This window comes from Uloborus diversus, chromosome 8, assembly GCF_026930045.1.
Source record: "Uloborus diversus isolate 005 chromosome 8, Udiv.v.3.1, whole genome shotgun sequence".
NCBI lineage: Eukaryota > Metazoa > Arthropoda > Arachnida > Araneae > Uloboridae > Uloborus > Uloborus diversus.
This window is the reverse complement of record NC_072738.1, coordinates 146,740,847-146,763,341: the sequence shown is the minus strand read 5'-3', so window position 1 is coordinate 146,763,341 and position 22,495 is coordinate 146,740,847. Positions and strand designations below refer to the sequence as shown.

Below are 22,495 nucleotides of genomic sequence, written 5' to 3'. Positions count from 1 at the left end.
ATGTTTTTGAGATACCCAGAACCAGAGACAAATATGAATAAAAAAAGGTTAAGATCTAGACTTTCAGAAATTCTTTAAGGTGGTTTGCGAATGGAATTTAGGAACATGAAAGATTTACTTAGAAGACAAGAAAATCTTTTCATGTTTTTTTGTGCTACTCGTCAAACTTCGTGCAAAAAATAAATATATATAAATAAATAAATATATATATATATAAAATATTGAATTTAAATTTTATCGAAAGAGTTTTTGATGTTCAGGAAACATGGTTTTCAATAGTCCTGAATTAAAATGTTTCAATCGCCTCGATTTTAATTTCTCCTTGTATGGTTTTTTCTGGCTGAAAATGGTTACAACGGTCTTGAATAGCAGATAAAATTTATAGCTCGGCAAGGTCTAAGGTCTAAAAAAGGCTTTAAACTTTGAGAACAAAAAAAAAAGAAAATCTCTTTGCAAAAAGTGCAAAACATATTTTCAAAAACAAAATAGTTTTCGCATGTTTCATTACAATAGCCTCGCATAAAACCACACATCTTGCTTCTCTTTTTTTTCAGTCATATTTGAATTTCAAATCTCCACTAGCTTCTATCTTAATTCTTTTCAGCAAAGTTGTGTGACCTTCATTTATGCTATAACTATAAAGGAGCTAAATGCGTAGAGACGGACATAGTTGGAACTGTGGATTGCGTTTGCGATGGCGGAATGTACTTTGATGGATCACAGTGCACAGGTATTTTTCTTGCATAAATGGTTTTCTTACTGAAAATGGTTTACAAACAACAGAAAAGTTTGACTAAGGAGTTTAAATATTATTAATAATATGTAGTTCACTATTACAAGAAAATAAAAAACGTTTTTTTTTTTTTCTGGTGAACGTATACTGTTTAATTACTAGAAAATCGCCCGTCAAGGTATGATGGGTGAAAATTGCTTCTACATTTGAACGAAACCATTGCCTGCTTGGTGATATTTTGATAGTTGAAATTATAACCCTAACTCCAATGGATGAACTCTAAACTCCAATAGGTATTCATTGTGTTGAACATCTTTTCGTTTCTTCATTTCCCTGAAATGACACAGTCTTACCAGTAAAACAGCTAAGTTACTGGATCAAGTTCAGCCTTGTCACAAAGAAAACTTTCCCTGCATGTTAAATATTACCAAAACATATTATCAAATTATCATGCTATGGCGCGAATTGCATCGTTAAAACACGGGGTTATTCGATCATCGGCTATTATTTATATAAGTATACGAAACTCGTTCCGAAACTAAAAGAGTTTAATTTTCCGTTTCTCAGCTGGCTGTTTGAGTGTCTTCACTAGGCCCAATGACTATGTCAGACAATGAATGGGGACGAGTACTCTTTACAGATGAGAGCAGATTCAGTCTGAGTAGCGATTCCCATAGGATACTCATCTGGAGAGAGCGGGGAAGCCGCAATCATCCCTTGAACATCATTGAAAGGGACAGGTATGGAGGTCGTGGTGTTCTCGTTTGGGGAGGCATCATGCTTGGTAGTCGTACAGACCTTCACATCTTCGACGCAGGTTCAGTCAACGGGACCAGCAGTCGGGGGAGATCATATCCCCTACTAAAGACCGGATGTTTCTTGCTGGACACCCATCATAGGGATGTCTCGGCCTTCAGTCTCATTGCGCTCCATGCTACTTTTTCAATAAAGCTTCTTTTTATCCCTCTGATTTCTCTTTTAGTAAGAGTTGCTTACATTACACATGTCCTTACGTATTGGGGATCTTACGGTATTAAATATGTTGATTTGGAAAGCTTTTGTACAAAGTTATATTGAAAAAAACCGTCTCGTCCTTAATTTTTGCACACCAGTGTATATTACAAGAAACAAATTACAACTGCTTTCTAACTATATGGTTTATGTATTATTTTATAAGCAAGTGCATTAATTATACTAAACAATTATTTTAATCCAGGTGGTTACTGTTTCCTTCCGGACGAGTGGGGAAACTGTTATGATGGATGTCCAGATGGCATGGAAAAGACAAACACAGGATGCAGTAAGAACTATTCTTCTTTAGTCTTTTTTCTTTTTTTTTGCTTGTAAATTTTGTGTCGGTTTGATTGGTTGGTTTATTTGATTTTAATGGCGCAAGAGCCCTTGAGGGCTATACTGCGCCAAACGATTTTATTTTACACTATTTATTTGTCATACAAGAATTAAATCAGGAAGAAGTAAAAGAAAGCATATTTTGAAGTGAAAGGCATAAAACTTGAAGTACTAATAGTGTGTCGGTTTTATTTTATGCATTGAATGGTTGTGTACTTAGAAAGGATTACAGTTGTTGCACAAGAAGGAAAGAATGCGCAGGGGTGCTCACCTGGGGGGGGGGGGGGGGTCATGGCGAAGACTGCGCTACTGAAATTGTTAGGGAGGGGGTGTTTTGAGGGGTATTTTTCACATTTTTTAAGAGGCTCTTGCTTTTGGGGGGTTGGTCTTCGCGACAGTTACGGGAGGAAGGATGCGCTCTTTCTGTTGGGGGGGGGGGCACCCTTGAAATACGTCTGTTTTATACAATGCTCGTTTTAAAGGAAAAAAAACATCTCGAAGTTACAAAAAACATTCTACATACACTGTGTTTTTCTGTTTGAATTATGTTAATTTAAACGGGTAAAAACTCTATTCCTAACCTGAGTATTTTCCAGTAGAACAGATATTTCAAACATTTTTATGTTCGGAAAAACCTTTATATAGAGGCTGTCCGTGTTTAATCTGCATGACCTACCTTTTCATAACCGTTAGTACTAGATGCATACTTCCAATTGCAAATATGGTCAAATTAAGATTCAGAGTGAAGATCTTAAAAGTTAGAAACCAAAAAAAAAAAAAAAAAAAAAAAAAAAAAAGTGGAAAGAATAAGAAATATAACCATTTAAATTTCCCCTAATTCCACATGGTTACATTTAGGGAAATAACAGGAGTAATAAAAAGAATTCTAGCGCGAAAAACTAGACATTAGTACGGCTAATATTCACCGAGATATATGTAACATGGAATTCCCCCCCCCCCCCCAAACGGGGCCGCCTTAGAGATACTGCCTTTTGCAGACCTGGAGCATTCCCCAGAAATAGCATCCATTCTTTCATGTGGCACCACTGTCGATGGATGCTTTTACCACGAGAGTTTTGACATGCAGTTTTCCTACCAGATGGAGGCACCCGGGCCCTATTTGATGCGAAATTGCTCTTGGAATTTAACTTTTCCAGGAACACTCTAACCAAACGAGTGCTTGAGAGATCTTTCACATGCTACATTATCATAAGACATGGACACTGCCGATTTTCTGCATCTTGAAAATCCACCGACTGAAGCCGGGACCGAACCTTCGCCTTAAGGCGTAAGATATTAATGTCTAACCACTTTTCCAATCTGTCAGCAAAACAGTTTTATTTGTGGCGTTCAAAAACAAAGCAGTTGTAGAGTTTTGTGACTTGTCTCACGTTCGTGGTCATTTACAACTTTCCACGGGGTATGTAGCGGCTTAGTTAATTTAGTTTTATGTTTCAAATTGTACAAGTGTAGTATTTCCTTTCATTTTTCAAAGGCAACAAGAAGGATAAATTACATACTCATATTTTTTCTGTGCTAAAAACAATTACCATTATTAGTAGTTTTCTGATAGGGCAATATGTTCTCATCTTATTTTTCGCTCGATCCCATGGAAAATATGAGCTTGAATTTCTCTTTGAAATTTGATTGTCAAATGTTTCGAATTCTTTTTATGCTTGTGATTTTTCTAAATATAATCATAAAGATCTATTGGCCGCTTAAAAAGTTGATTTTGTATTTCATTTTATTTATTTATTTATTTTTAATGAAACTTTTAATCTCTTAACTCTGTATTTTATTTTGACCATTTTTGCAATAGAAAGTATGCATGTAAGACTAACGGTGGCCGAAGTAGAGGTTCTGCATGTTAAACGCCAGCACGCTTAATATACAGCCGAGCTTTCTTATAAAGAGCGCGAAGATTCTGAGACTTTTGCTTGTAATAACCGAATGCTCGTAAAACATTAATTCGTGTAATAATAATAATCTCTAAATAGTATAAAATGAAGTCTTCAAAAAGCGTCTGTGTGTTTGAACTCGCAAAACTCGAGAACTACCCAGCCGATTACGCTGAAATTTTCAGTTTGTTCCTTTAAGTCCTGAGAAGGTTTGCTGACCAGTTCGAAAACAATTCGATGAATAGTTCTTTTTTTAAATTTCAATTTAGGTCCAATTTTCACATAAATTCCCGAATATGGGGGTGAAAAATTACTGGCAAATAGTAATATTATATATCGTTGGAGAGGGAAGAATTTTCCGCGTTCTACGCAATTTGTTCCAATGCTCTAACTTAATTGCGGCGGGAGTTTTTCACGTTTTTAGCTCGAATTTTTTAGGCTTAGTTGAAATTTAGGCACTACTTTCTTCTTTAAATCCATCAATAAAAAGTGAAGGAATAGTCCCACAGTTTTCTTTTTGACATCATTAGAAAGCGCTGCTTTTTCTACTCCAGATCTAACTCGACCTAAGGTCGGAAGTTTAACCCTCCACCTCCATTAGAAAAAAAATACAAGCGAATTAAATGAAATTCAAAAATCTGTTCTATATTCAAGTTTTTAACCATTTTATTTTGCGTTTCCACGGTAACGCTTTTTGAATCCTTTGTTTATTTCCATCTTTCTCATTTTCAATTCTTAAACTTATTTTATTTGTGTTTCCATGGCTACGCCTTTTAAATCCATCTTTCTCATTTTATTTTAATTTCTTAAAATTATTTTAGTATCTGTCGTCATTGTTTGGCGAGGAAATTTTGCATGGTGGTTTTTTTTATTTCATTCAATCCTGATTATTGAAGGTACTTCTCTTAACGCAATGGTTTTTTTCAAGATATACCGGGCAAAGCCGGGCAACGCAGCTAGCAATATATAAGTCAATGCATCTTTTCCTATTATGTCTTTACGAGGTACAATGCTAAAAAGTTGGAAAATTTGTTTTAAACTGCTTTATTATTTCTTTCTTGTTTTATTGTTATGATTATTGAATACTGAGAGCCTGAAATTTTTTTTTATTTCCTCCCTTGACTTCGAAAAATGTTTGAAACTCTTTGACATGTCAAAAGCCATTGAGTATGTTAGAGGCTGTTCAGCTTCAATTTCTTCAAATTTGTCGTTATCGTCGTCCCATTTATTTGTTTATTCTTCATCTAGTTCAGTAATCATACACATCAGGCCTTACGTCAGAAACGGTAGTTCTGATTTATTGTTGAGTTGTTTATGATATTGAGCCAATAAATAATCCAGTTTGTTACATCAAGTGCCGAATGCAACATTTTCATAATCGAAAAAACCGTAAAATTTTAGACTTTACCCCACCCCCTAATCTTTTTCGATTTTAACTTGAAAGGTCTAGTTTTTGAGTAATTCTTTTCTCGAACGCTTTTAAACTGCAAGTATACTAAATTTTCTACAATCTAGAACTGCCTCTTTAGACCTAACAGTTTCGGAGATAATGCCATTAAAAGCTTTGTATTTTTTTTTATTTTGTTTCCAAACGTCGTCAGTTTTAGCAAACTTGTTCTAAGTGGCTTTGCCTCGAAAACTATTAGGTCTAAAGAGATAGTTTTAGATTGACACTGTAGAAAATTTGAAAAAAAAAATTTAGACTAGGTATATTCTGCGCTTAAGATCAAGATAAATTCATAAATCACAAAAATATTCCCGGGTTTGATCGTTAAGAGCTAGTTTTGCTCCCGACATAATGTTATACTAATGAAAATTTTCTGATTTAATCTCTAAATCCGGATTCTCGTTAAATGAGGGCGTGTTTTAAGCGAATATGGTTGCCTAAGTTTAATATGGACATTTATTTTGACTAATATAGACAAAATAGTAAATAGACAAAATATAGATTAAAAAAAATAGAGTAATGATAGTGCCCAATACTCTAATTACGAGCTGGAATTTGTCTTTACGAATATTTTCTGATAAAAACTAATTCCAGAACGTTCGTCGGTGTGAAACTATGATTCACACGGTAAAGTTTACTTACATTTTGTCAAGAACTGGTCTAGATCCTAACGGAAACATTGCTCTTCAAAAATTCCAAAGTATCTTTTTCCCTACGATGAAGATCCTTCGCCAAAACTAAGTACATTGAACCAAAAGCAAAAAATAAGCTTTATATTAGTTAAAAAACACACATACACACACATTTTGCTGGCTACGCTCGCAAGACTCCATTTAGCCTGAATGAAAGCTTAATAGGTCCAATACAGTAGATTCTGTCGATTCTGAATACTCATAGGACCAAAGAAAAGTTCTCACTACGGGGATGTTCATTATAGAGGAAGACTAACTAGAAGATAGGGAGGGATTAGAGAGGGAGACGAGATAGAAGATTGGGAGGGATTAGAGAGGGAGACTAGATAGAAGATAGGGAGGGATTAGAGAGGGAAACTAGATAGAAGATAGGGAGGAATTGGAGAAGGAGACTAGATAGAAGAAAGGGTGGGATTGGAAAGGGAAACTAGTTAGACGATATGATGGATTAGAAAAGGATACTAGATAGCGAATATGTATTCACAGAGACCATAAAAATGTAAAGTAAGAAAAACAACGTTTAAAAAAAGCACAAATTTGCCAATTGTGCTTTTTTTAACGTTTTTTTCTTACTTTTTTTTAACGTTGTTTTTCTTACTTTACTGTTCAGTACAAAGGAACTTATTTATCTCATAAAAATGTGTTCATAATATCGGGGAGTTCACTTTAGGGAATGTCGAAATAGAGCGTAAACTGGATATTTATGAGATTCTATTCCCTCTTATGAAACACTTTAAACTTGTTCAACTGTTAATTAAACGCATTTTTGGTTTCAAATTTTGATTTTTTTTTTACATAGCCCAATATCGAATAAGGTTTTCTGTGCTTCGTGATCTTGACTATCAATACTTTTGTAAAAATAGTTTGTAAAAGCTCATGTAATTACCTAGCTTCGGTAAAGCTATGCTTGCATGAATTGAGTTCAGTGTTTGGAGATTCACCATTACATTTTTTTTCCACATATTTAGAACTGATGTTTCAAAATATTTTAAACTGAACAAATTTTGCTGAAAATATTTGACACTCACTGTATGTTTAACTCACTGGATCTTTGTAAAGTGCTTATAACACTTTTCTGGTAAGGTAGGGATTTCAAAACCCCAAAAGATTTTTAATTGCTTTTCTTTTCTTTCTTTTCTTTTTTTTTTTTTCTTTTTTTTTGGCACGTTTTTAGGGGAATTGACGATATGAGCGAAAAAACTTATTCTGCAACTTAAATTATCATTAAAATTCAATTACTTTTCAACTATTTTATTACTCGATATAAAAAATGCTATTAAATCTGAATTGCAGAAGCTAAAGACGAAAGCAAGGCATGTGAGAAAGATTGTGGAAAATATGGTTTCTGCTTAAAAGAAGGCAAAGAAGAAGTGTGCAAATGTATACCAAAGTTCACCAAAATGGCAAGTGGTATGTTGTCCGATTGATTTTCTTCTTCTTTTTCATACAGTGAAAAAAATCAGAAGCTTTAGTTTACTCATTTTTTTTTAAATCAATTTCTAAATTAATATAAATATCAGCATTAAAAATATTATTGCATCCTATTAAGAGCTAAAAACGTCTTGACTATCCATAACGGTTCACAGTGTTTAGATTAGTACAAGATAGGTGGACAAAAGTCATGTTCAAAATTCTAAACTTTGGTATTGGAATAATGCAAACAATAAACCAAAACATGATACATGATGTCTAACTCCCTTCCGTCACGGTGAGTAATAAGGTTCAAGGGTACGTATCCGTTTGTAATTGAATAAATCAGTTGAGTTCCAGACATTATTTTATCACACAAAATTAAAGTGTTCCTATTTTCATATGATTTTACTGTTCAAGATAGATATTTTTTATACTAATAAGTGCTTTTCTTCCCTAATTTAATTAACCTATCTGGTAGTCAAACAATATTAAATTTTTTTAAAAAGATGAACGACGGATTTTTTTGCCTGTTTCAAAACTTTCAAGTGATGGCAATGACTTGTACCCATTTGTACCCGGGCCAAATTTTCTGTACATAATAACTGCATTTTTCCTATTATTAATAAGACGCATTATAGTCAGCACACTCGAGTACAATATTGTTTTTTGTACAAAGCTTTGGGTGCTTCAATCATTCTTCAAAGAAATCCCTACTCGAAAGAAAGTATTCTAGAGAAAAAAATATGTTTTACTGGAGTGTGCTGACTATAATACGCCTTATTAATAATAGGAAAAATGCAGTTATTATGCACAGAAAATTTGGCCCGGGTACAAACGGGTCAAACAAGCAAAAACTCCTTCGTTTACCTTCAAAAAAATTTAATATTGCTTAATTATCAGATAGAGTAATTAAATTAGGGAAAAAAGCACTTACCGGTATAAATAGTACCCATCTTGAACAATTAAATCATGTGAATTTAGGAACGCTTTAATTTTGTGTGATGAAATGATGAATTCTGAACTTGACTTTTGTCCAGCTAACTTGTATTAATCGAAACACTGTGCGGTTGGTCAAATACATACCTTCTCATACGCAATATTCGTATTAAGATGAGCTCGGCCCTCAGGGTCCCTTTTTTGTTTTTAATTTAATATGAACTCATATATTATTTTTCTTGAACACAAAGTGCGTAAAAAATAGTGTTCTTGTCAATGTAATTTAAACGATTTTATTGTAACGTGGATGAATTTTCATCAAATATAACTCTTGATATGCATAACGAACTTTTCATCAGTGAATTTGTTATTACCTCGAAACGTGTGCAATTAGGTTAAATTGCAAGAATTTCTGTTGTTTGAAAATGAACGCCCTGAAATAAAATGTTGCTTACTGTCTGATTTAGGAAAGTGTATTTTGAATGCTACTGCTGTATGCGCATCTGGAAAATTAACCAGTGATTCATCAAGATGCGAGTGCACCGGAATCTTGAAATATGCTGCGAATAACATCACATGCGAAAGTAAGTATCCAAGTCTTTTTCAAGCTCAATGCATGTATGGGATAATGTTAGGGAACCCAGGGCCAGTTGATGCAGTGTTAAGTTGATACAGGCCTTTAACTCTGTACCCCAGAGTCAGAGTAGCGTAAGTCCAAAAATTGCGATTTATGTTCATTAGTGCATTGCATGTAGAAGCCTATTCCGCATCGAGCCATGTGAACGTAATTCTTGAAAAAGAAAAAAGAAAAAAAAAGGAATGAAATTAATTTGAATTCTGAAATTTTGAATTCAAATTATTGTTTTCGTAATCACGACAGGACCCTACTCATTGGAGTTATTGTTTCTAGAAACGGCTCCTGTCCCCCCAAGCCTGCCTCCCCTCCTGGGCAGTTACGTGCTCATAGTTGTGTGTGCAGGCACACGTGCACGCATGTATAGGTTTGTGTGTGTGCGTAGACCTGTGTGTATGCTCTTAAGCATGTTTGTGTATGTGTGTAACGGCGTGTGTGTGGGAGTGTGTATGTGTGTAACGGTTTGTGTGTGAGAGTGTGTATGTGCGTAACGATGCGTGTGTGTGAGCGAGTATGTTTGTGAGCGTGTGCGCGTGTGTGTAGGACATGGACATCACCGACCAGGAGAAGCGGCTAAAGGGGGACAGTGCTCAGGACCGGAGGTCGGAGGGGCAGCAGAGGCCCCTGGTCCAAGCTGAAAAAGGAACCACAACGCCAAAACCGTCAAATGAGAACAATAAGCAATCGTGATTGCTCAAAAAAGAAAAAAAGAAAAAACTTTCCAATTTTTTACTAGGGTTAAAACAGCGCACGTCTCATCCTTTGCATGGACCAGAAAAAAGTATTTCGTGTCTACTGTGAAATTATCGTTATGTGACTTACGCCTTCTGGCCCTAAGGTACAGAATTTTCGAGTGCCCAGAAAAATAGCCTCAGAGAAAACGGGGTGTAAATATTGGCCCTGTTCGAAAGAAAGCACCAAAAATAATTTAAAAACCGGATAAAATTAAGCAAAATGGCAGATAAATTATTTATTACAAGAGAGGAAAAAAAAATATAGACATTTGCAAACATAACTGGCTTTTTCAGGCCTGGCACATTCTAACTATACCCGCATTTTAAAAGAACATTTCATTCACATCTCTCCCCGAGTGTCTCCAGAAAACTTTCCATCCCAAAAGATGCAAGTATCATTGCTTGATATATATATTTTTTTTTGCTTATATAAAAAACAGGTGGTGCACCCTTTGCATGGGGGTCCATATTTACACCAACTGCACCTAAGAAAGATGACCACTATCACATGCAGGGGCGTGCACAGAAATTTTTGGGTCCGTCACAAATGACTTTTCCAGGCTCCCCTCCACATTGTTTATCCATATATTTCACGTCTAGTTTAAAAAACATTGGACCCCCTTCAGACTCGGACCCGGATCAACAGATGTCCCTTCTCCACTGATCACATGTAACGTTGTGCTTCAAAAAGTAGCTTCAGATCTCTGCTTTCTGGATATTACTGTGAAATTGTTTTTAACATGAAAAGGAAACGATTTCACATTTCTCTTAAAAAGTTGAAGTCTAGTAAAACACCAATTTTCGCAATCACTCATGCTGCATCCATACTACTTGAAAGAATTTTTCCACCTGCTATCCTGCTATCTTATTTTAGTAAATGGCACTATTATGCAGTAGGATGGAAAAAATCGTTTTTTTTTAGTTCAAAATCCTCTCAAAAATTGCAGTTTGATATCCTCAATTGGGGGAAAAAATCTAATTTCGCATCTTCAGCTCGCGCATGTGGCTGAAAAAGTTGAATTTTTCAAAAAGTATTAACATTAGTTTTTTTTTTAATTTTTTATAAGACAGCAGCCAAAAATTGCCAATTTTATAGCGTAGTTTGAACCTTATTTTTTTTTTTTTTTTTTTTTTTTTTTTTATAGCTTTGACATAAGATCTTCCGTTAACGCATACGCCTTAAATTGAACTAAAATCTTCTGAAATTAGAAGCCCAATTTAAGGCGTATGCACAAACTAAAGATCTTATGTAAAAGCTATAAAGTATTTTTTTTTTTTTAGGTTCAGACTACGTTACATACTGACAGTTTATGGCTGCTGCGCTAGGAAAAAATACAAAAAACGAGTTTTATTGTTTTTTTTTAAAATTTCAATTTTAACATACTCTGCTCAAAACAATTAGGGAAGCACAGGGTTTTAACAAAATTATCCAAAGATGTACACTAATAAATAACATAAAATGAAAATTCAATAATTTAAAGTCAACCAGGAAACGGAAGAAGTGAACTTTTTTGCAAATCAGTGTTCATGACGTCAAAAACCAGAAAAAGGAGATAAGGGCAAAAATCGGGATGTTGCAGAAACGTCCGTTTTATTGCTATAACTCTGAAATTCGATTGCGCAGTATTTTTTCTTGAGCCAAGGTTACTTGAGAATGTCTCAACAACATGATTTACCGGAATCCATGACATGGCGTATTAGAGGCAGACTGGAATCCGGGCAAACATAACTCGCTGTTGGCGTCTCCAGAAGTGTTGTTGCAAGGCTGTGGTATCGATTCCAAGAGATATGAAATGTTAGACGTAGACCAGTGCAAGGTCGACCACACACCACTACAGCAACTGATGACCGGTATATACTGTTAACAGCCCGTCGAAACAGAACAGTGAATGTTACGCAGCTGCAAAGACAGTTGCTCATGGCTACAGGACGAAGGATTTCCAGCCAAACAGTATGTAATCGGCTTCATGAGGGATTGTTCTATTCACGGAATACTGCCAATGGTCTGCATTCCGTTGACCCCACTCTGCCATGCGGCCCGAAGAAGATGGGCTGCTGAACATCGATATTGGGAGCAACATGATTGGAGCCAAGTGCTGTTTACAGATGAGACACAAATCAATCTGCAGAGTGACATCCGACATGTTCTGGTATGGAGGGACAGGGGCACTTAAAATAATCCCGCATTCATTCGTGAAAGGTCCCAGTACAGATGAGTTGGTCGGATGCTACGGGGTGGAGTCAGCATATCCGGACGTACGGACCTGCATATCATTCGGAATGTCACTTGACGGGCCGAAATATGCAGACGAAGTACTGCGACATCATGTCATCCCTTACGTTGGAGTCATTGGCGATTCCTTCGTTTTCCAGGATGATATTGCCCGACAGCATGGAGCTCGTCTGGTGGAGAACATGCTTGAAGATGAAACAATAGAGCATATGGAATGGCCAGCGTGCTCTCCTGATTTGAATCCGGTCGAGCATGTTTGGGACATTCTCGGACGAAGCATTGTTGGGCGACCAAGACCGCCTGTTACTGTTCGAGACATGGAAATTTCACTTCTTGAGGAGTGAAACAGTATTCCCCAAAGTCGGATAGATAACCTCATCGCATCCATGGCAAGCTAGTGTGCAGCAGTCTTAGCTGTTCGAGGAGACCACACGCCTTATTAAGACTTATTCATCATGTCTAAACAGTACCCTTTTTACTCGTTTACATGTAACCAAATTGTTGTCCTAAATCATCTTTTCATGTTTTTTCATATTTTCAAAGAATTAAAGCTTAATTCCAAAACTTTTTATGTCTTTTTTCTGTATTGCGCATTGATACGCGTATACGATCCATTGTATGCCAATACGTGACTGTCTCGCACGTCTTTCTTCATTTTTTTGCTTGCTCTCCTAATTTATTTGAGCAGTGTATTTTTTTCAAACTTTCAGCGTCATGTGCGAACTAAAATTATCAACTAAGAATTCTTTTTCATTATTTTTCCCAAATTGAGGATAAAAAATCTACGACTTTTGGGAGGTAACGTGACTTCGAAATAAAAAAAAAATCGATTTTTTCGAACCACCCTAATATACAGCCCTTGCCGACAATCTTCAGTACTTCCTCTAGCCCCGAATTACGGGTACCCACCTTTACACCTGTGCCTATTTTTACACCTTTTCCTCTACTATTTCTAATGGGGATCTGTAAAATATGTTGTATGTTCACTTAATTTTCAAATGTGGAACATTAAATCTTTTGGCTTTCATTATTGTTTTGTACGACAGACGTAGAGTTTTACCGTAGTTAATAAAGATTCAATTTCGAATACATAACTAAAAACCAAACACTTGTTTCTTAGGCGTACGAAATTTAAATGATGAAAAAATAAGAATGCTTATTAAAAAACCAGCAACCTCATAGTTGCAGAATTTGGTAAAATAATATCGATCGTTCCGCACAAATCTCAAATGCCAAATCAAGGTTTTGGTGTTTATCGATAAGAATCCACGGAGCCAGTCTGATAATTCACTATGCTTTTTTTTTACAGAAAAAACATGCTCGGATGTGGACGTACAGGAAGAGTGTGACAGAGTTGGGGCATCTGTATGCAAAAACAATTGGAACAAGCCAGGAATGGAACCAGGTTCAGGTTACGAATGTGTCTGTCCACCTGGGTATTCTAAAAATGCAAAGGGGATATGCACAGGTAATCCATTAAAAGATTTTTTTTCTTTAAAACCCCGAAGGGAAATTATACAGCACAAAACTCATAGTGTTATTGCGTACATCTTTCACATGCTGCATGATCATTCGACATGGGCGCTGACGATTTTCTGCATCTCAAAAATCCACCGACTGAAGATTCGAACCCCGGATCCAAGGGCAGATTCAGGGGAGGGTCAAAGGGTCAGCAGACCCCCCCTGTGACAAAAATTTTATAACGACAATTCATGGAATGAATATTAACGTTTTTCCCCCAAGTGTTGTGTGTTTGTTGTGTGTGCATTTTCCAACTACAGTAAAACCTCGTTAAGTCGTCACTCAAGGGACCAAAAATTTTTGACCACTTATACGGAGTGACTACTTATGTGGAGTGGGAAATTAAGGAAGAAAAAAAAATCCTTACAAATAATTCATGAATAGCAGTAGAATTCTGTGAGAAAAACAATAGCTTATGTAATCAATGTCTATAAATTAGTGGGAATATTAAAAAGGGGGGAAAATACTAATGATAGTTTCTTTGTTTTATTTTCTCTTACTCATACATTACTAAATAACAACAACTTATTCTAATGTCGTTACGGTACATTAATACAATCTTTCAATGTTGACTAATGAAGTTGTTGCTTACGACAAGAAACGATATCTTCTAACATACATCAAGCTTTAAATTCTGTGTTTGTAGTTTGTTAAATACTGACTAACTTTTTCTAGGTATTAGATTTTGTATGTCTTGCTGGAAGGAGTTAGATTCATATTCACGGCACTCGGCAGAGTCACAGCAAGAAGTATGCTTTGAATGAATAGAACCGAGGATCGAGAATTCAAGGAAAAATGACTATCACACAGCCTTTCAACTAAGTTCGACACTATTTTCTAAGATCCGATAAGGAGAAGGAATTTCAGAAAACAATTTTTGAGTGACTAGTTAACCGGGTAAAATTAAATTTGGTGACCAGTAAAGGAGGATCATTTTACATTACTGTGATAGAGACTTTGTCGGGACTAAAGAAAAACGACCACTTAAACGGAGTGACCACTTAACCGGTCGACTACTTATTGAGGTTTCACTGTAGTTTATAGTTGTAATCGCATACATTTCTAAGCTTATGGTAATGTAGGCTGTTGAGAACGAAAATTTGAGGTAATATTGTCCATGACACAGGTTGCGCCAATAAAAATTCAAGGAGAGGGGGGATTTGAAAGGATTCCTTTCCCTTTTGGAGAGGGGTGTACACCGCCCTTGGAGTGGAGGCACCTCTGCTTAACTAATACTTTTTGCGTAAGGAGGTATAACTTTGACCATTGAAACTTGACCCCCCCCCTTACAAAAATTTCTGGATCCGCCCCTGCCCGGATCACGCACAGAAGGCCAACGCCTTACCATTACACCACGCAGTTGACTCTACAACGCTATAATATAAATATACATTAAGAAATTGGTTTCAAAGATAAGCATTGAACAGATAAACAGATAAGTTAAAAATGAAATGAAAAAATGTAAGTACCTTTGTGGAACAAAGTAACAGCATTGAAACATATACATCAAGTACAAATTAGCAGACAAACTCTCTTTTTTTTTAATTAAGGGGTTCCTTATAAATCCCGAATTATGTGTCAACTGTTGTTGTTGTCGTGTGCCAGTTAAGCTGGCAATTTGGGCTGCGCTGGTTCACTTTTCCAACTGTACCGTAATTTGGTGTGAAGTCCGACTTCTACAGTACACACATGCCATATGGACCCGTTTATAGGGTAGGCAACTATTCACAGCACAACACATTCACAGAACGAAAGGACAAGGACAGGAGAGAGAAAGTACGCCCTTGCTCGAGCCGGGATTTGAACCCGGACCTTCCTGTCGCAGTCAGATTTATCTGACCACTAGAGAAGGCAGGTGGCAGTTTGTAATATGTGCATGATATACGCTATATTGTTACAGATTTGAAAATGCGTCTCAAACGAAATATAAATCCATGAGACACCCCACATATTCTAATAAACACACACATTTTGATCGATTTGTTAAGATAAGTAAACTACTAACGGAAATAGGTTAAAAATCATGTGCACTGATATGCAGTAATTGCATTTCGTAACTTTTGCGCACATTTGAAATTCATTGAATCTTGAGTTGAGAGTCGAGTGAGGCATGGAGACAAAATTCGAGTTCATTTGAGCACAATTTAAAATTCGTATCAACTCAGAAGAATTAACGCAAAACAATATAAACATGAAGGCTTTCATGGCAGGTGTCAATAATGTTGTAAGGTTCCGGGCTGTTGTGCCGTGGTCTGAGTGTTGTTACTCTAAACATTTCGGCCGCATCTGTGGCGGCCATCTTCAGTGTTTACACTATCTTTTTGATGGATAATCTGTTTTGCGTTAATAATGTTGTAAGATTAGGGCCTGTTGTGCCGTGGACTGAGTGTTGTTACTCCAAAATTTACAGCCGCATCTGTGGCGCCATCTTCAGTGTTTACACTAAAATTCAGTAAACACTGAAGATGGCCGCCGCAGATGCAGCCGTAAAGTTTGACCGCGAAGAGAAGGCGGATGACCTTGAAGCGAAACCTCATTTTGCATCATTTGTAATAGGTAGAATCAGACAGAAAGTACCTAAAAGTAAGAGTCGTTCTCACTGATCCTATCTATTACGAAATAAGAACAATCAACCTTTTACAAACGATACAAATGATCTTTTTGCTTCAAGGTCATCCGCCTTCTCTTTCCGGTCAAGCTTTAACAACACTCAGACCATGGCACAACAGCCCGGAATCTTACAACATTATTAACGCAAAACAGATTATCCATCACGAAGACTGAGAAAAATTAAAATAGTTAAAGTGTCCCAAATCTTCCATAAGAAAATCACTGGTTGCTTTACACTCATACGAATTTAAAGCAGAAAATGTTTTGACATTTTTTCTTTGCGGATCAGTCCGAGTAAAAGGCAGATGAGAATCAGTTTGTAGAATTAATGAAGACTTCATTGAGGGGATTCATCACTATGACCCTACAGATGTGGACCCATTCTGTACCTCTAGAGTCAGACTCCAAGCCAATCAAAAAATGGCGATTTTTAGAATATAACTGCATTGTATTTTGAATCTCTTATTCCTCATTTGGCCTAAACAACGTAAATCTATTTTTAAAAAATCCTTTTTAATTATTCATCATTATTATAAGAGTGCAAGTCGCAAACTGTAGCTTCAGAAAAACTTTTTACCCTCTCCTGCAAAGTAGTGATAGTGTGACATACGTTAGTTTGACTTTGAAGTAAAGAACCGTTCTACTCGCATGATTGTTCCCTAGTTGAACCAACCTTTTGCTCACACAACATTTAAAAGAATATATTTTGTATTATTGAATCAATTTAAAAAATATATATATGCATGTGGTTAGAACAGAATTTGATGTAACTAAGATGTAGAAAAACGGAAAAAAAAAAACCATGTTTAAAGAGAAAGAATTTGAAGCGGAGAGATTTTTTACTTATACATTTATGCAGAAGAGAACCAGTATACTGCATGTTAAATTTGTGGTATGGCTAATACTGCAAACCTTTTCTCGTAACATCTAAGGTAAAGCACCAGTAGTGGCCGGTGCTTCAGTAGTGGGTACTTTAAGTTTACTTTTGTACTTTGAAGAAAGAAATGAACAATAATAATGTGATTTTTTGTTGGTACTTAATTTAACTATCATATCCCTAGAGAAGTCGTGTTTCCTTTTGTTACGCTAGTGCTCGCACTTCGGTCTTTTCCCCGCCGTAGCGATCCGTGAGACGAAAGCAGAAGAAAGGAAGTGCCAGGGAGAAAATGACACCTAGGATGGCGCGCTATTGATCTAAATGACCAACATACATATCCAAAAGCTATGCAACCTTGAAATACCGAAGAAAATTCTCAGAACTAAGTATGTGGGCTGGGAAGAGTCTGACCTTCAGCTGCACGGATGGGCCCCATTATTAGAATAAGGGGTGGTGGGATAGAGCGAAATATCTGACAACGGGCGGGGAATCGACCGAAGCGCGACTTCTCTAGGGATATTGAAGAAATTTTATTCATCAGTTATTTGAATTTAAAGTAAGTAATGTAAATTCTTCGGATTGGAGAATGTCAGATGGCCACTACTGAAATTTTCAGATTTTGGAGTAGCCGATGCTAGATCAAATTTGAGGTTTGAGGAAAAATTAATAAAAATTGGACAAATTGAAATTCTGGTATTTTTAGAAATTGTGAAGATTTAGAAAGCATTGGGCTATAGAACGCTTATTGAGTTTCAAAAGGGGCAATCAACCTACAGTTCAAAAACATACTTCACTGTGGCCACTACTAGTGCGTTTTAAACCTTAAAGTGGCCACTACTGAAGAAGAGGCCACTGCTGGTGTTTTACCCATTGACTAATAATAAGGGTAGACCGAGCTTTCCCAGACTTGCTGATGAAAAAATTGGTTCATGGATACATCATGTGACTGGTGGGAGGCTTGGCGAAAACTTTGGCAGCATGGTTACTAGACGGCAACATTATCTATAGCTTGGCACACGACATGTATTTTAAGACGTAATGTGTTTTCATTATAATTTTTTTTCCCAGGTGCAGAGAGTGAACTGTTTTTCTTGTAGTTATGCATTATTTTGACATTAGTAATTAGTTTTTGATCACCATTTTCAGTAACTTTTATTTCATTTGGAACTGCTACGTCAGCGTTGGCGTGAACGTAATGGCGTAAACGTTTTGCGTTAACGCAAAAATGTACTAATCGGTATCTCAAATTAAAATTGTAGGAAAAAATCTTACCGTTTGCCGATTCTTTTTGAGCGCATGCATCTTTAATTGCTTAGAGAGTTATTGAAATTGAATAAAGAAAATGCACAATATTATCTAAACGAAAAACTCACTATATTAACAAAATATTTACAACTTAGAATAACAAATTTACAAATCGGACTCCATAAAAGATCATTCTTCCCTGTCCCATAATTCTATTTATTTTAATTTCTCGCTGGCGTTGATCGTCTGCTACGATCAATGTCCGCTGTTGCTAGGATATCCACCAGTCACATGGTTTGGTTTATGAGCAGCTAAAGGGTTGCCATAGCTCTGTCTATTCTTATTATTAGTCTATACACTGTAAAAAATTCAGGAAGATTTTCTGGTAATTGTTACTGTAAAATGGCGGGCTAACACATAGCTGATTTTTACGGTAATTTTTACCGGAGAAATAAGCGATCCCAGCGCCAATTGGTTGCTGCGGCCTACCAAGGAAACCGTAAAATTTTACAGTAACATTTGATTTTTACGGTAATAGTTACTGGCAACATGGATGCCAGTAACATTTACCGTAAATTTTCCGGAAAATTTTTAACAGTGTAGTTTTACCTTACTTATTGCTAGACCGCCGGGGCTAAATCAATTCTTTAAACACTCAAATCAACCAGATTGCTTTGGAGTGATGAAAGGACAAGAACATAACATTTGCTAACAAGATTTATTCGTACTCGTCGTGACTTAACCTTATTAATATTGTCATTTCCAGATAAATGCAAACTGGAGAACCATGCAAGCGAGTGTGCTGCACGCGGTCAGATCTGTCTTCTGGACGACTTACATAACGCTAACTGCAAATGTCCTCCTACAACTGCATGGAATAAGACGACACAGAGATGCGATATTCTAAGTAAGTAGGAGCGAACTGCGTCTGGAATTAGTCTTCTAAGAACTTTTTTTTTACCAATTTCTTTTCATTTGTTTAAGTAAAACAGTTAGGGTAACGGCACCAGTAACAGACAAGGGTCCAGTAACAGACAGTCGAAAGTTTGGATTAAAATAATAAGAATTTTAGGCGGATAAAACTGATGTTGCTGTGGCACATGAATACGGTGTAATTCTCTAGTGTTATCTGAGTGAATTTTATGAGCCAGTTGGTATTTGCAAGGCAGTGGTGGAATATTATGAGCAGCTACCGCGAGGTCAGCTGGTGTTCCATGTTCATTCGAATTTAATAAGGTTTTAGATCTATAAATAAAGAACTTTTGCACATTTTGAAGAGAAAATGGGAATTCTGTCCATTTCTCATCCTTTCCTCATCCTATCTGTTGTTGGGTATCATGAGAACTGTCGGTGTATGTTACTGGAAGTCGGATCTGTTTTCGAAATTAAGCAAATAAATATTGAATTAACTAATTCAGTGGATTCAGAAGCAACCAAACGTTAGATTAGATAGGGTGCATGCGAGAAAAATAGTTTGAAAAGTCTAAATTCATTAAAAGGCTCAGAAAATTGAGTTAACCTGAGAGCGATGTCTTAATCATGTCTGTTGCTGGTGCCGTTACCCTATGTGTTTTTATGCAATCCAATAGCTAATCATTTTGCATGATTAAAGTGAAAAGCCAACACAAATAAAGCACAAATTCTCTGCAAAATACAAGCTGTAGTGCCAATCGATTTGGTGTAAATGATGGTGGCATGAATACCGTAATATTCGCGGGTTAAATGGCAGCCAATGCTTTTCTCCACGCAGTTGTGCATCTGGTTATACTGCCGTGTGCAGGTAAACGGCAGTATCTGCAGAAATAAGTTTTCGAGATATTTGAAGAAATATGTGGTGGGAAATATATAGGAAAATGTTTGAATTAGACGTTTTTTTCGTGCCTTTTTTTCAGCGGAAACCAAATAAGCGAGCTTCTACAATAAAGATAATGTATAATAGATGACAAAAATGCAAAAAAATGAAAAATTTGCAGTTACTGCCCTTTACCTGCACACGGCAGTATACTACATTTACGGTATTATCTTGAGAATGTGTGCTTTATTTACTTTAATTTTTCTTTCTCTTTGCTCTTACTGTACCACAAAGCTTATTTTATCATTTTCATTAACCATTTTTAATTTTTTTTTTTTTTTTTTTTGAGAATTCTGAATACGTTAATATTTTTGTTAACACATGCGTTTATTTTCAGCCTAATCCTAAAAAATCTGATGTAGACACTACTTCCTTTTACGTCTGATAAATAGAAATAAGTGATTTTTAATAACTCAAAGGAATGGGTGAGTGTACGAGCGTTAGAAGCAATAATTAAATGAATAGCTTTTTAGACATTTTTCTCTACGCATAGAGATCTGAATCATTTTCCGTTATAGGTACATTACTTGTTAAAAACCTTGGCGATCACTTTTCATTTCATTCATTGTCACCATAGCATTGGCACAGTTATAAATAGAAGCTACTTGTCGGGCAATATCATACAGTATTGGGCCTTTTTAATAGAGTTTCTAATAAAACAAGTCTTTAGATAAGGCTAAAAGTCCCATTAAAATAAGAAAAAAACCCCGGAAACTAACCACCAGGTAACGAACAGGATAACAAATGATGTGAATAGTGTGGTTCAAATAATCTTCAAACTAAATAAAAAAAAAAGCAACTGCAAATTTTTGAGCCAACAGATAAATATATACATAGAGGCATTAATTAATATAAATCTACAATAAATAATCAAATATCACTGATAGCGCCAAATTGGAACCGAATCGAAGAATTACACCCTTAATTTGCGACGAACGATGCAAAAAAAAAAAAAAAAAAGTTGTACAAAGTGAAGTGTTTTGCATTTTCTAAATATCGACCATTTTTATATGATTTAAAAATGTCAAAAAATTACTCAAAATTTGTTTTATGAAATCTTTGAAATCATCGGTGTCGGTATCGTCGTTGGTTTCCTTCTCCTTTGCCACTTCTAAAACATCTCGTGATCTCTGAATAGTGTGAGTTTAATACTTTTACTGCTGGAAAAAGCACAGGAATCAATCGTAAAAAAAAATGTCTCCAGTGGCGCAAGTTTGTTTATTAGCACACCAAAGTGCAAGTTATCTGCCTTCTCATTAGTTCACTCAGAAGTGAGTAAAATAAAAATGTAGGCAGAAATTTATTTGAGTGAAAACTTTTTCGCGATTACTATACATTCTTTACTGTGCAAAATGAAACAAACATGGTATCCAGCAGATTAGTCTTAACAGTCGACCTATATTTTGAAATAGTTTAAAATGCTGTAATCTTCCATATAATGTCGTAGTACTGTGATTTTTGTTTCAAACGAAAAATAAAAAGCAATATTTATCATCCATTTTTAGACGAAAACACGTTCATGATTCAGAGTTTGCCAGTTATTAAGAAAAACTACCTGAAAAAGGATGGTTCTGTGGATACAGTGCGTTTGAATGCTGACATTGTGAATGCGGTAAGTTATGCAAAACGATTTCTTTCGAATCTTACGCAAGACGAATGATTTGCTTTTTTAGACTATCCCACTTGCACTAGAATTCTACTATTAATTAATTATTATTTTTTATTTATTTTTAGATGAAAACTGTTTATCAGACAAAAATTCTGGACTACGCATATTTGTATAAGTTCACGTAAGTACGATTATTATTTACGAGCAAACATACCCAGCGTTGCCTGGATCAGTAATAATATTAAGAAACAATTTATACTTTCCTTTATTAATTTTAGCTCTGCCCCGCGGTTTCACCCGCGTTCATAAGACAGCAATTTATTAAAAAACTATTTAAAGTACATCATGCTCTATTTCGTAGAAAATTGCAAACCCTTATCCACATTAATGTTTTACGTTAAATCAGAAAATCGGAAAAAAAAAAAAAAAAAAAAATCAATAAAAAATAACTGGAAACCCTTAATTTATAAATTAATTATTTTTTAAATGAACCGGGTAACAAATGCTGAAGGTTTTTCCGCCCGCAGTCAGGTTCGAACCCGAAATGCTAAGGCTGCTGGCCCAGCGCTTTACTGACTGAGTTATTCGGGCAACAAAAGATCGAGTTATTGAAGCAATAAAAAATGCATCATGATTATTATTGATTTAATTTCAATTTATTGCTGCTCCACTCCTACTAGTCATAGCGTAATGTTATATAACCTATAGCCT

General features: G+C 35.8%; 1 protein-coding gene across 2 annotated transcripts in view; it reads left to right on the top strand.

The window, feature by feature from the left end:
• LOC129227546 (neurogenic locus notch homolog protein 1-like) overlaps positions 1-22,495 on the top strand; it is a 145,938-nt gene that overhangs the window by 92,187 nt on the left and 31,256 nt on the right. The window contains exons 14-21 of one of the 2 annotated variants that reach the window (XM_054862125.1): positions 605-730; positions 1,950-2,033; positions 7,414-7,530; positions 8,937-9,053; positions 13,380-13,538; positions 19,090-19,230; positions 21,681-21,787; positions 21,910-21,965. In XM_054862125.1, the coding sequence (XP_054718100.1) occupies positions 605-730; positions 1,950-2,033; positions 7,414-7,530; positions 8,937-9,053; positions 13,380-13,538; positions 19,090-19,230; positions 21,681-21,787; positions 21,910-21,965 (907 nt within the window). The remainder of the gene's footprint in view (positions 1-604; positions 731-1,949; positions 2,034-7,413; positions 7,531-8,936; positions 9,054-13,379; positions 13,539-19,089; positions 19,231-21,680; positions 21,788-21,909; positions 21,966-22,495) is intronic. The other variant, XM_054862124.1, reaches the window with a different exon arrangement.